Here is a 14,461-nt window from a genome sequence, read left to right on the forward strand (position 1 = left end):
AAAAAAGGTTTATTATAGGAAGTCTTCCATGAAAGTTTGAGCTTTCTGTGTGTGTGATGATTATATCACCTTGGTTCATGTTTATTTGTTTTAATTTCAGTGATGAATATCCAATCAAACAGGAATTCAAACCTGCCATGTAATATAATACTGTTACATATTTCTGTAGTCAATTACAGTATAATTTATAGTCAATCATCAATAAATGATTGAGTCATATAGACATATTGGAGTTTATTGGAGTAGGAAATAACATATTAATAGTAGAATTACATTTCACTGTTCAACAATTGTTTTAGCTTAAAATGTGAAGATGACAGCTTCCATAAAGATTGTCTCCTTTATGGGTGAAACATGTCTGAATTGTGAAAGATACAATACTGAGGCATTTGTAAAAAAAAAAAAATCAAAATAACTTCCAAGTGAACAGCATTTGGGAAACATTACCATCATTTAAATACGTTTGGGTACACAGAGCCAATGAGCATATTTTCCTTCATTTTGCTGTCAACTGTTTGAATATAGATGTAGTAGCATATGGATTAACTAAGTTATCAGAGAATCGACAAACAAATAATTACATGTTTCTGTTTTGTTTGTACATAGAGACAAAACACATCCTTAAAATGGAGTCAACTCATGAACAAATTGATGTATTTACAAAGTAGTTACAATCATGTTGGTTTATCCCAAGTGTACGGTTCACATGACTGGAAACTATCAATAATCTGTATCGGGCTCTTTGATATTCAGACCAAGCATATTGGAGAGGCTTATTGACATGCTATCGTTTCCCTCTGAGTCCACTACAGGGTATTCCAGGCCTATCCCAGATTCAGGTTTTGTAACTTTGAAAGTCCCTCTTTTAAGCTTAGTGGAACTATCTATGTCTGAGGTAGAGCTGACATCAAGGCTAGAGGTATGGAGCTCACCTTTCACTTCTGGTAGGGAGACATTAGCTGTGGGTGTTTTTGCTTTAAATCTATTCAACCGCTCCATGATGTTAATAAGTCCTGAAGGTGATGTCACCTTCTGTCCTTCATTCACTTTAGGCAAACTGACCTCTACGCCAGCTGTTTCAAGGCCTCCTTCAAGCTTTGGCGTGTCCATCGCCTCACCAAGGGCCTTGGCAGCATCTTGGAATGCACTCTCAATCTTGTTGTTCTGTGGCAGTCTGTGAAATGTAAACATTGGCACCTCCACCTGATCACGCTTTGATTCTTCCTCATCGTCCATGTCAGAATCTTTACCTTTTGAGCCAGATAAGTTAAAGCTTGGCCACTTGAATGGCCATTTGAATGTACTTTTGTGAGTGTCTCCCTCAACATCTACTTTGAGGTCAGCTTCTGGTACATTTACATCCAAATCTGGCATGTCAGCACTGGCCTCAATGCCAGGAGCAGAGAGACTCAGTTCAGGGGTACTAATCTCTCCCTCCTTTTTGGGGACTGAAACTTCCACATCAGGTGTATTTACATTTGCACTAGCATTAAATTCTGTGCCCTTTATTCTAGGCCCCGAGAGACCAGACTTTGGCATCTTAAAATGTGGCAGTTTTTCAGAGGGAGCCTCAATGTCAACGTCTTTAGCTTTAAACTTGGCCTCAGGGCCTTTAATGTCTGGGACACTTACTTTAATTCCTGGGGTAGAGAGATTTAGATCAGGACCATTCAACTCTACCTCAGGGCCAGAGAGGTCCGTTTTTGGTAAACTTAGATTTACATCTGGAGCACTGATATCACTTTTAACATTAGGATCTGATAGCTTGAGGTATGCTTGAGGTAGAGCTATATCTACCTTTGGAGCTTCAAGTCGACTCTCAACTCTGGGAACTGAAACTTTAATGTCAGGTGTCTCAACGTCAAGGTTTTGTCCCTCCAGTTCAGAACCTGAAAGGCCAAATGTGGGGAGCTTAAAATGGGGCAATTTGAATTTGCCTGAAGGGGCATCAATGTCTACATCTGGAGCTTTTAGAACTAGTCCAGGTCCTTTGAGATCAGTTTTGGGTACATTCATTCTAATCTCTGGTACATTCACTTCACCATCAAGTTTGGGGGCAGAACGGTTGAGATCTGGTGTTTTCAGCTCTACTACAGTGGCTTGGAGGTCAGCTGTCGGTAAATTGACATCCACATCAGGAACAGAGACATCCAATTTTGGGGCCTTTAGCTCAGAATCAAGGTTTGGTCCTTTAACTCTTGGTCCTGTTAAACTGGATTTGGGGAGTTTGAATTTGGGCAACTTGAATGTTCCAGAGGGAGCATCAAGATCAACTTCTGGGGCTTTAAGATCTATCGCTTGACCTTTAATGCCAGCTTCAGGCAAATTGGTCCTCAAATCTGGAGCAGCCATAGATCCCTTGATTTTGGGGGCAGAAAGGTCTGGTGTTTTCAGCTCTACTACAGGGGTTTGGAGGTCAGCTGTCTGCAAACTGACATCCACATCAGGAACAGAGACATTCAATTTTGGGGCCTTTAGCTCAGCATCAAGGTTTGGTCCTTTAACTCTTGGTCCTGTTAAACTGGATTTGGGGAGTTTGAATTTTGGCAACTTGAATGTTCCAGAGGGAGCATCAAGGTCAACTTCTGGGGTGTCGAGATCTACCTCTGGACCTTTGATGTCAGCTTCAGGCAAACTGACACTCAAATCTGGAGCAGCGATGGTTCCCTCAATCTTTGGAGCAGAAAGGTCCAGGTCGGGTGTTTTCAGCTCAACTACAGGGGCTTGGAGGTCAGCAGTCGGCAAACTGACATCCACATCAGGAACAGAGACATCCAATTTTGGGGCCTTTAGCTCAGCATCAAGGTTTGGTCCTTTAACTCTTCGCTCTGTTACACTGAATTTTGGGAGTTTGTATTTTGGCAACTTGAATGTTCCAGAGGGAGCATCAGGGTCAACTTCAGGCAAACTGATATTGAAATCTGGAGCAGCAATGTCTCCCTCAATTGCTGGTGCTGAAAGGTTGAGATCTGTTGTTTTCAAGTTGAGACAAGGCCCTTTCAGATCTGCTTCAAGTGAATTAACATCAACAGCTAATTCTGGGGTCTTAAGACCAACATCAAGTTCTGGTCCTTTTACTTTTCTTATTTTTGTCCATTTTAGTTTTGGCAACTTGAATTTTCCAGAGGGAGCATCAAGGTCTAAATCTACATCTGGTCCTTTGAGGTTAGCTTCAGGCAAACTGACATTGATATCTGGAACAGCGATGTTTCCTTCAATTGCTGGTGCTGAGAGGTTGAGATCAGAGCCTTGGAGATCTGCTTCTGGTAAATTCACATCAACCTCTGGAGCTGAGAGGTCCAAATCTGCTTTCTTTAGATCAGCATCAATATCAAGGTTTGGTCCCTTCACCTTATGTCCAGACCAGTTAATTTTGGGCATTTTTAAAGTTGGAAATCGTTTCTTTCCAGTGGGTGTCTCAATGTTAACTTCTGGTGCCTGAAGATCTACATCTGGAACAGCAATGTCTGCTGTAATTGATGGTGTGGAGAGGTTAAGATCAAGGCCTTGGAGATCTGCTCCTGGTAAATTCACATCAAACTTGGGAGCTGATAGGTCCAATTCTGCTCTCTTCAGATCACCATCAAGCTTTGGTCCCTTCACCTTATGTCCAGTCCAGTTAATTGTGGGCATTTTTAAAGTTGGAAATCTCTGCTTTCCAGAGGGTGTCTTAATGTCGACCTCTGGTGCTTGAAGATCTACATCTGGACCTTTCAAATCAGCTGTGGGCTTCTTTAGGTTGAACCACTTGAATTTTCCAGAATGGGCATCAGTGTCAACATCTACCTCTGGGCCTTCCAGGTCAGATTTGGGTAAAATAAGATCTACATCTGGTGCATTTATTTCTCCATCAACGTTTGGAGGGGCGAGATTCAATTCTTCGAGACCCTTAACCTTGGGTCCAGAGAGACCAAACTTTGTTTTTTTTAGAGTAAACCATTTGAATTTCCCTGAAACGGGCTCAATGTCCACTTCTGATGCGTTCAGGTCTACTTCAGGGCCTTTGATATCTGCATTTGGCAAATTGGTGTGCAAATCAGGCATGTTAAGCCCTGCCTCAACTTCAGGGACAGAGAGACTGAGGTCAGGTGCCTTCAGATCTGCATCAACATCAATGTCTGGAGCTTTTATATTTGGTCCAGAGAGCCTGAAATTGGGCTTTTTGAGTGTTGGGAACTTAAGTTTCCCAGTGGGAGGATGAATATCAACAACATGGGCTTTCACATCTACCTCAGGGCTGCTGAGGTCTGGTTTGGGTAAATTCAGTTCTAAATCTGGGTTGCTCATTTCAGCCTCAATCTTTGGGACAGAAAGATCAACTGTTGGTTTCTCCAGATCTGCCTTAACATCCACACCAGGGGAGTTGACTTTGGGCCCATGAAGACCAAATTTGTGTTTATTTAAATGAGGCCATTTAAATTTACTTGAGAGAGCCTCAATGTCGATATCTGGAGCTGGCAGATCTACCTCAGCTTTTGGTATACTCAAGTCTACATCTGATGCACTTATCTCTCCATCAATGTTTAGAGTGGAGAGATTCATATCAGGTGCAGACAGGTCAGCATCTATGTCTACTTCATGTCCCTTCATTATTGGTCCAGATAATCCAAACTTGGGCTTTGTGAGAGTAAGCCATTTGAATTTGCCAGAAGGAGCCTCTATGTCAACAGCTGGAGCTTTCAAGACAGCATTTGGCCCATTCAAATCTGGGCGTTTGATTTCCACATCAGGGGATGAGAGGTTCAGGTCTCGTGTCTCTAGCTCTCCACTGAAACCAGGGCCTTCTAAATCTGCTGATACATTCACATCTCCCTTTGGCACGTTGGCTTTTACGTGTGGTAGTTTGAAGTGAGGCATTTTGAATTTTGGAGGCTTGTACATAAATCCACTTGTCTTAACCTCAGGTTTCTCCAAGTCAAGTGAAGCATCTGGAGTGCTGAACTCTGGTGTTGATAGACTGACTTTAGGGTGTGTGAGGGTGCCCTCCTGATCTGCTCCTTTCATTACTGGCCCAGACATTCCAATGGTGGGGAACTTTGCACCTCCATCAGGTCCAGGTGTGTCCAATGTCACATTGGGCAATACCCCATTCAAAGTGGGACCATTGATTTCATTCTTCAACCAGCCTTCTGCATTTAATTGTCCATTGAGGCCATTAACCTCAATAGATGGTGCCTCAACTGCTCGCTGCATTCTGCTGTAGGTATCTTTGAGCATCTGTAGACAATCAAATAGCAATTAAGTGGTAGTCAATGGACAAATACTAAGGTATTGATCCATAATACATTATTAATATAATTGTTCAGAAATTAAAAAGAACCTTGAGCATAGTGTAATGAATGCTGACATAAATCATGAAGTAAATTTGATTCTGAAACGTACATCCCCGGGACTTTTGAGACCACTGTCCAGTGAGCTGAGACTGACGCTGGCATTCAGATCCGGCTTTGTCACAAAACTCATGTTGTCTTCATAAGGCTCCATGATCTTAAGTATTTTCATCAGGTCATCTTTATTAAGGTGGTTAAGATGTATGGTGGCAGCGACAATCTCATCGCCTAAAACAGTAGAAGAAATGGAGGGTTTAAAAGGGTTTTCTTATACAGTTGGGCACAAAAAAGTATTTAGTCAGCCACCAATTGTGCAAGTTCTCCCACTTAAAAAGATGAGAGAGGCCTGTAATTTTCATCATAGGTACACTTCAACTATGACAGACAAAATGAGAGAAAAAAAATCAAAAAAATTACATTGTAGGATTTTTAATGAATTTATTTGCAAATTATGGTGGAAAATAAGTATTTGGTCAATAACAAAAGTTTATCTCAATACTTTGTTATATACCCTTTGTTGGCAGAGGTCAAACGTTTTCTGTAAGTCTTCACAAGGTTTTCACACACTGTTGCTGGTATTTTGGCCCATTCCTCCATGCAGATCTCCTCTAGAGCAGTGATGTTTTGGGGCTGTTGCTGGGCAACATGGACTTTCAACTCCCTCCAAAGATTTTCTATGGGGTTGAGATCTGGAGACTGGCTAGGCCACTCCAGGACCTTGAAATGCTTCTTACGAAGCCACTCCTTCGTTGCCCGGGCGGTGTGTTTGGGATCATTGTCATGCTGAAAGACCCAGCCACGTTTCATCTTCAATGCCCTTGCTGATGGAAGGAGGTTTTCACTCAAAATCTCACGATACATGGCCCCATTCATTCTTTCCTTTACACGGATCAGTCGTCCTGGTCCCTTTGCAGAAAAACTGCCCCAAAGCATGATGTTTCCACCCCCGTGCTTCACAGTAGGTATGGTGTTCTTTGGATGCAACTCAGCATTCTTTGTCCTCCAAACACGACGAGTTGAGTTTTTACCAAAAAGTAATATTTTGGTTTCATCTGACCATATGACATTCTCCAAATCTTCTTCTGGATCATCCAAATGCTCTCTAGCAAACTTCAGACGGGCCTGGACATGTACTGGCTTAAGCAGGGGGACACGTCTGGCACTACAGGATTTGAGTCCCTGGCGGCGTAGTGTGTTACTGATGGTAGGCTTTGTTACTTTGGTCCCAGCTCTCCGCAGGTCATTCACTAGGTCCCCCCGTGTGGTTCTGGGATTTTTGCTCACCGTTCACTTGTGATCATTTTGACCCCACGGGGTGAGATCTTGCATGGAGCCCCAGATCAAGGGAGATTATCAGTGGTCTTGTATGTCTTCCATTTCCTAATAATTGCTCCCACAGTTGATTTCTTCAAACCAAGCTGCTTACCTATTGCAGATTCAGTCTTCCCAGCCTGGTGCAGGTCTACAATTTTGTTTCTGGTGTCCTTTAACAGCTCTTTGGTCTTGGCCATAGTGGAGTTTAGAGTGTGACTGTTTGAGGTTGTGGACAGGTGTCTTCTATACTGATAACAAGTTCAAACAGGTGCCATTAATACAGGTAACGAGTGGAGGACAGAGGAGCCTCTTAAAGAAGTTACAGGTCTGTGAGAGACAGAAATCTTGCTTGTTTGTAGGTGACCAAATACTTATTTTCCACCATAATTTGCAAATAAATTCATTTAAAAAAGTGTACCTATGAGGAAAATTACAGGCCTCTCTAATCTTTTTAACTTGCACAATTGGTGGCTGACTAAATACTTTTTTGCCTCACTGTATGTACAACCAATAACAAAACGTACATATGCTTTACATTTTATAATTAAGAATGTTTTTTGTTGTTGTAGAAATGAACTGATCTGTGACACTTTACCTTCTTTCAAGCCACTCTTATTAGTGACGCTAGGGTCTGTGATTCCAGTGATGACAACTCCTCCTCTGTCTGAATCCTCCAGGACCAAGCTTTCGGAATAACGTCTTTGCTGACTTTCCCCATTCTAAGATGTCAGCAGTGAAATACAATTAAATCAAATCAATTGTAGTCACTATCATGAAGTTTAAGCATCAACTGTTTGTAACAGTTACATTAGTATGTGAGCAGTATTCAAAGACTCTGGTAAGACAAAATATTTGCATGGTTTTAGGATCTGATTTCCAACAGGATAGATAGCTTGTTTTTAGGAGAACATACTCAATGCTTCTGTTCTTTTAAAGGGAAAATCTGCATTTCAAACACTGTTTTTGTAAAAAAGTTGAGGGGTGAGGCTAGAGAAATGAAACCACTCTCAAATTCATTGACAGAGCAATGGATGCAAGGACTGACCAACCATGATATAAAAAGTATAGTTTTAACATGGTTGGAAGCTAGTGTTGGTTTATAAATCAATTGTTTACTAACAATGTAACAAAATACGTGTATATATTTTGGGTTCCGATGGGGTATGACAGTGGAACTAAGCTAATGAAGCTTTTTAAGTTAGATTCTTCATGAATCAATGGGTATAATTAATTTAAAAGTAAAAAAAATTGATGTACCAATCGCAGATTGCCTCTTTAATGGGAAGCATGAAAGGTTATGAAATGTCAGGAAACTGTATAAATAAAGTATTTCACTCACCATGATTTCTGAAGTATATTTACAGCAGCATATCAAGAAAATGTTCACTATAACCTGTAAAAACAAAAAAGTAGTGAGGTGCAGTTAATAATGTGGTTTAAGAAGCAGATATAAAACAATCTTACAGGGTTTTATCTTGTACTACATTAAAATGGACATTGAAACATCTTCAAGGACAATTTTCTCCTATCATTTTGTGACAGAATAATGAAAAATCTATTTCAATGTAATATTTTCAACTATTTTTATTGTAGGATACCGTTCTACAATGAAAATGTGGAATTGTTGTAGTTACTACTCTGAACAAATATATAAACACAACATGCAACAGTTTCAAAGATTTTGAGTTATAGTTACAGTAAATTCGTTAGGCCCTAATCTATGGATTTCACATGACTGGGAATACAGATATGCATCTATTCTTCAAAGATACCTTAAAAAAAAAAAGATACGGGCGTGGATCAGAAAACCATTCAGTATCTGGTGTGACCACCATTTGCCATCATGCAGCGTGACATAGCTCCTTCGCATAGAGTTGATCAGGCTGTTGATTGTGGCTGCCCATACCATAACATTAAATTATCTGCCAGCAGCTCCGATGGACATTCCTGCAGTCAATATGCCAATTGCATGCTCCCTCAAAACTTGAGATATCTGTGCACATTTTAGTGGCCTTTTATTTAATTTTTTGTTCAGTATAATTACAAAACTTCCTCACATTATAATAATATCTGTATGTGTTGATATAACTGGTGCAACTTTTTAGAGGTGTAGCTAGCAGGAAACCACATCCTCTCCGAGCCCATTGGGTGAAACATCCACACATGCATGTACATGCGTGCACACACACAAACGCATACCACTTCTTTGAAGTAAAACTACTTTTTATGCAGGTGACAACACTTTAGAACCGAGTTAATGCATCTCTCTGGTCAGACTTACAACTGAATAGTCTTTCCTAGACCTTTGCTACATCTCAAGACCCCTAACCCCACTCATACAAAATGATAAACAATTCATCACACAAAAGATGTGTTATGGCCTAGGAATGCCACTTATTTCAATAAAGGGGAAGACAACTATCATTCTAAACAATACTACATATTACATTATTACTACATTCTCGCATCAATACTGGAGTTATCGTATCATAACATGCAACAACCAACCAAAATAGAAATTGGACTATAACAGTGGTTCCCAAACTTGTTATCAACCTCCAGATCCCGTAGGTGAAGACACCGGATGTGGAGATCCTGGGCTGGCGTGGTAACACGTGATCTGCGGTTGTGAGGCCGGTTGGATGTACAGCCAAATTCTCCAATACAGTGGTTCCCAAACTTTTATAGTCCCGTACCCCTTCAAACATTCAACCTCCAGCTGCGTACCCCCTCTAGCACCAGGGTCAGCACACTCTAAAATGTTTTTTTTGCCATCACTGTAAGCTTGCCACACACTATACGATACATTTTTAAACATAAGAACGAGTGTGAGTTTTTGTCACAACCCGGCTCATGGGAGGTGACAAAGAGCTCGTATACAAACCTTATTTGTTCATCAACAATTGTGAATAACTCACCACAGGTTAATGAGAAGGGTGTGCTTGAAAGGATGCACATACCTCTGCAATTTTGGGTTGTATTGGAGAGAGTCTCAGTCTTAAATAATTTTCCACACACAGGCTGTGCATGTACTTAGTTTTCATGCTAGTGAGGGCTGAGAATCCACTCTCACAAAGCTCACTCAGGTGCTTCGCTATATCACATTTGACATTGTCCGTAAGCTTGATCATTTGCACACAGAAAATCATACAATGAATGAAAGACCTGTGTGTTGTCCTTGTTAACGCAGACAGAGAAGAGCTCCAACTTCTTAATCATAGCAAGAATTTTGTCCCGAACATTGAATATAGTTGCGGAGAGTCCCTCTAATCCTAGATTCAGATCATTCAGGTGAGAAAAAACATCACCCAGATAGGCCAGTTGTGTGAGAAACTTGTCATAATGTAAGCGGTCAGACGTGTCAAAAACGTGTCAATACTTTTGTCCCTTGATAACCAGCGCACTACTGTATGTTGTAAAAGCGTTACATTGTCACTGCCCATATCATTGCACAATGCAGAAAATACACAAGAGTTCAGGGGCTTGCTTTAACAAAGTTAACCATTTTCACTGTAGTGTCCAAAACGTCTTTCAAACTGCCAGGCATTCCCTTGGCAGCAAGAGCCTCTCGGTGGATGCTGCAGTGTGCCTAAGTGGCGTCGGGAGCAACTGCTTGCACACACGTTACCACTCCACTATGTCTCCCTGTCATGGCTTTTGCACCATCAGTACAGATATCAATACATCTTGACCACCAAAGTCCATTTGATGTCACAAAGCTATCCAGTACTTTAAAAATATCCTCTCCTCTTGTCCTGGTTTCCAGTGGTGTGCAGAAGAGGATGTCTTCCTTAATTGACCCCCCATAAACGTAACGGACATACACCAGGAGCTTTGCCAGGGCCCCCACGTTTGTTGACTCATCCAGCTGTAACGCATAGAATTCACTGGCTTGTATGCAAAGCAGTAATTGTTTTAAAACATATCCTGCCATGTCACTGATGCATCGTGAAACAGTGTTTGATGAAGACATCGTTTTTTGGACCTTTTCCCCCAGTATTGTCCCAGCCATATCCGTGGCAGCAGGAAGAATTAAGTCCTCCACAATAGTATGAGGCTTGCCTGTCCAAGCCACTCGGTAGCTCACCATATAAGACGCTTCTAGCCCCTTCTTATTAATGGTATCTGTTGCTTTTATACATGTCTTACTACTTGAAAGTTGTCTTAATTCTCGCTCAAAAAACTCCCATGGCTTATTTTTCAAATTGTCATGATTAGTTTCTAAATGTCTGCACAAGAGTGAAGGTTTCATCGAGTTGTGAGATTGTACTTTTGCACATATAACACACTATGGCTGAGGAAAGGCACTACTCCCAATATAAGCGAACCCCAAATCAATGTAGTTCTCATCATATTTGCGCCTCTTCGATTGTCCAACGTCCCTGTCTGTTGTTCGGTGCTTTCACGGGTAAGGGGGCAGTACCCCCAACGGCATTGCACGCATACCTCAGTTTGGGAATAGCCGGACTATACTATACACTACGTATACAAAATATTATGAACACCTGCTCTTACCATGACAGACTGACCAGGTGAAAGCTATGATCACTTATTGATGTCACTTGTCAAATCCACTTCAGTCGGTGTAGATTAAGGGGAGGAGACCGGCTAAAGAAAGACTTCTAAGCCTTGAGACAATTGAGACATGGATTATGTATGTGTGCAAGACAAAACATGTAAGTGCCGTTGAACGGGGTATGGTAGTAGGTGCCAGGCGCACCAGCTTGTGTGAAGAACTGCAGCGCTGCTGGGCTTTTCATGCTCAACAGTTTACTGTGTGTATCAAGAATGGCACATCACCCAAAGGACATCCAGACAACTTGAACCAACTGTAAGAAACATTGGGGTGAAGATGGGCCAGCATCCCTGTAGAGCGCTTTCGACACCTTGTAAAGTCCATGCCCTGACAAATTGATGCTGTTCTGAGGGCAAGGGGGTGTAACACAATATTAGGAAGGTGTTCTTAATGTTTATAATGACAATAATACTTCATATCCACGCTAAAGCTTGTCAAAGCTCTCTGCCTTTAATGTATTGCTGCCAGACTGACAGAGTAACAGCGACACCCACCTACAGCCTCACGCCTCAGGAATCCAAGGCATGGCCCCGTGCCAGGACGCTCAGGGGAATGTATTGCAAACCAGTTGGTTGAGACACATGCTAGCTTACATGCCATACCTACTACCACAGCCACACACTGCCACACACACTACTCTCAATGAATGTCAATACATTCACCTGCATTGTGATAATGAGGGTTTGGGTGGGCAGCATGTCAGAAAGAATGGTGTAAGTGGAATTATGAGTGTCATGATATTGGCTTCAAAGCAATACATTATTACACCACCACAAATGCATTCGGTGAAAATGTAAAACATGAAGCCACATAAGTTTGGTTACAACTTTAACCAGTCTCTCTGTTTCATGAAAAGGAAAAAAGTTATTTTTCAATTGAGGATAAATATTAGAAGTAAAAGAAGATATAAGGCAGTTGAAGCAAGTCAATAGTTGTGGGTATATAATTGTGGCTTCATAGACCAGCAAAAATACAGCAAGAATGTCTTGGCTTGGTATGCAACACATTAAATATGTCAAATGAGTTCTATGAGACAATGATTGAAATGCTGTATACCTTTTCATCATGTTATGGTGGCTTCATTCTCATCTCACCACTATGAAGAACGTAATGCAACAGCAACACCTCAGAGATATTAAGTAACAAGGGTACTATAAAAGACACAATACACATGTTTCCATGACATAGATTAAGCTTGGACTAAAAAGCGTGCTGAACTGGAGAATCTCAATGGAGAATTCTATTCCAGGACTAGGCTTAATGTGCATCTGGAAAACCAGCCCTATATGTTTGATGAATAGTACCACACTAGCAAAATCCACTTCACCAATCATTGATCAATCTACAGTTCTGGGCAAGGTATTTTGACAAACAATCTTTCAGGGTGACGCCAAGTTCATTAACAATCAGCCAACAACAATAACCCATGTGGCAAAATACATTACTGGAATATGACCCTACATCCACCCACAAATGTCGATATCACAGAAATCAAGTCGTAGGGGCACACGAATCAAATGATTTGCTACCTTCACCTGCTCATTTACATTTAAGTAAAGACAATTTCACGAGGGACCATTTAATCTGTTTAGCAAAACATTTAAAATATAAAACTAAAAGAATTTCATAAAATTGCAGAAACTATAAATCCATTACTAGTTTCAACACAGCATGATGAACAACTGTTAGGCCTCTGTACTCTACATACAAGATCACTAAACTGAGTTCCCAACAAAGTTCCCATTGTACCATCAGCACGAACGACAATGTTAAATATCACATTCTAATGGCAACAGAAGGCTTATAAAGCTCATCTTTGTATGCTGGGGTTTCGCTGGGCTCGGATTAGAGCATAGGATGGGAAGGACTCACCTTGTCAACGTCTTAGAGTCCTCCAAAAGCCCAGGCAATGTTGTTTCCTCTGTACCTCAGCTGTTCTGTCAATTTAAGAGGATCTGTCAGTTAAATGCCTTCTCTGACCACCACCTAAGCTGGAGAACAGGTTAGACTACACCTAGACCTGCTCCTCAGTGCCACCCCAACCCCCACCCTGAACCCTTTCACAGGGAGAGGGACATGTCACACACATTTGCAGGGCTGGTGACAACCGAAACTTGCGAAGAGAGTGAGAGATCATGAATAAGAGAAGTACACACCACTCCTCCTTAACAGGCTGAACCAGGTTTACAAAGAGAAAAGAAACAGAGGCCTGCAATAGTTGCAAAACATACACTTACACTCATCAACAAATTAATGCATTCACACACACTCACACACGCACACACACACACACTCACACACGCACACAGAGCTCTGGAAAAATGAATGGAATCAAGAGATTCCATTCTTCAGTATTTGCCATCTCCGACTGTATCCAACTGACCTGTGTAATGAAGGGGGACTGAGGTGTTCTTATTTTTAAAGGCTTGAACTTTATCGTGATCTCTCAGAAAGTTGATTAATTATCTTTAATTTAATGAAAAGTCTTTGTATTTTTGTTATTTCAACTTTGGGGGTTTGTGTGTCCATACAGTTGGTACATGGCAGGCATCTTACCTCTACCCATCAACCCCTCCACTACATCATCATCATCATACTGTATACTGTGATTTACTATACTTACAGATTCCACTTTGTCCCACTTTGTCCCATAGACTATGAAATTACAGAGTTATGCTTACTATGTGCACCATACCAAAACCAGGCATAGCATAGTGAGTCATTGCCCTACCCACTCTGCCGATGAATAAAATTTTAGAACAATGCATCACAAGAGTAGGGCTCAGCTCCAGGAAAATAGTTGTTCTCTACAGTGGTAAGTGCTATAAAAACTGCCTCTGAACTCAAGGTTTAATTTCCTGATTGGGTGTTGGCAAGTGAACATGATATCTCAGGATGAGACAAAAACCTACTTGCATTGAAGATATCAAAAGACAGAGTGGTGAACAATTGATACGTGGGTAACATGCAGATCGATACTTTCCTGAATATTTTCATTCAGAGACAATCAACATAACATCTGTCAATAATATGATTTAAAGTCAGACTGAAAACATTTGCGCTGGATAGGTGAAGCATGGTAACAGCTTCGCCAAGCCTTCCAATACCCTATGAAAGTCCCGCCTACTTCCTGGTGCAAGTCCCGTATTGTTTTTGAATGGGAGTCAAGCTTACCATCAAATTCATGAAAATGGGACCACTTAAGATATACAGTACCAGTCAAACGTTTTCACACGTCAGG

General features: G+C 41.2%; 1 protein-coding gene across 1 annotated transcript; it reads right to left on the reverse strand.

The window, feature by feature from the left end:
* Positions 1 to 219: 219 nt before the first annotated feature.
* LOC109889896 (neuroblast differentiation-associated protein AHNAK) lies at positions 220 to 13,329 on the reverse strand. The gene is made up of 5 exons (XM_020481688.2): positions 13,093 to 13,329; positions 7,984 to 8,037; positions 7,240 to 7,363; positions 5,383 to 5,558; positions 220 to 5,217 (listed from the first exon to the last, which is right to left on the reverse strand). The coding sequence occupies exons 2-5, from the start codon at positions 7,984 to 7,986 to the stop codon at positions 721 to 723; spliced, it is 4,800 nt and encodes a 1,599-aa protein (XP_020337277.1). The 5' UTR covers positions 7,987 to 8,037; positions 13,093 to 13,329; the 3' UTR covers positions 220 to 720.
* Between the last annotated feature and the right edge of the window lie 1,132 nt (positions 13,330 to 14,461).

The sequence above is a fragment of the Oncorhynchus kisutch genome, linkage group LG4 (assembly GCF_002021735.2).
Source record: "Oncorhynchus kisutch isolate 150728-3 linkage group LG4, Okis_V2, whole genome shotgun sequence".
Classification (NCBI taxonomy): domain Eukaryota; kingdom Metazoa; phylum Chordata; class Actinopteri; order Salmoniformes; family Salmonidae; genus Oncorhynchus; species Oncorhynchus kisutch.

What these genes read in the sequence shown, in the direction of transcription:
- LOC109889896 (XM_020481688.2), bottom strand. An exon ending in TAAGAGTGGCTTGAAAGAAG is followed by an intron (nt 5,559 to 7,239) that starts GTAAAGTGTCAC and finishes CTACTGTTTTAG; the next exon opens with GCGATGAGATTGTCGCTGCC. An exon ending in GTCTCAAAAGTCCCGGGGAT is followed by an intron (nt 5,218 to 5,382) that starts GTACGTTTCAGA and finishes GATTGTCTACAG; the next exon opens with ATGCTCAAAGATACCTACAG.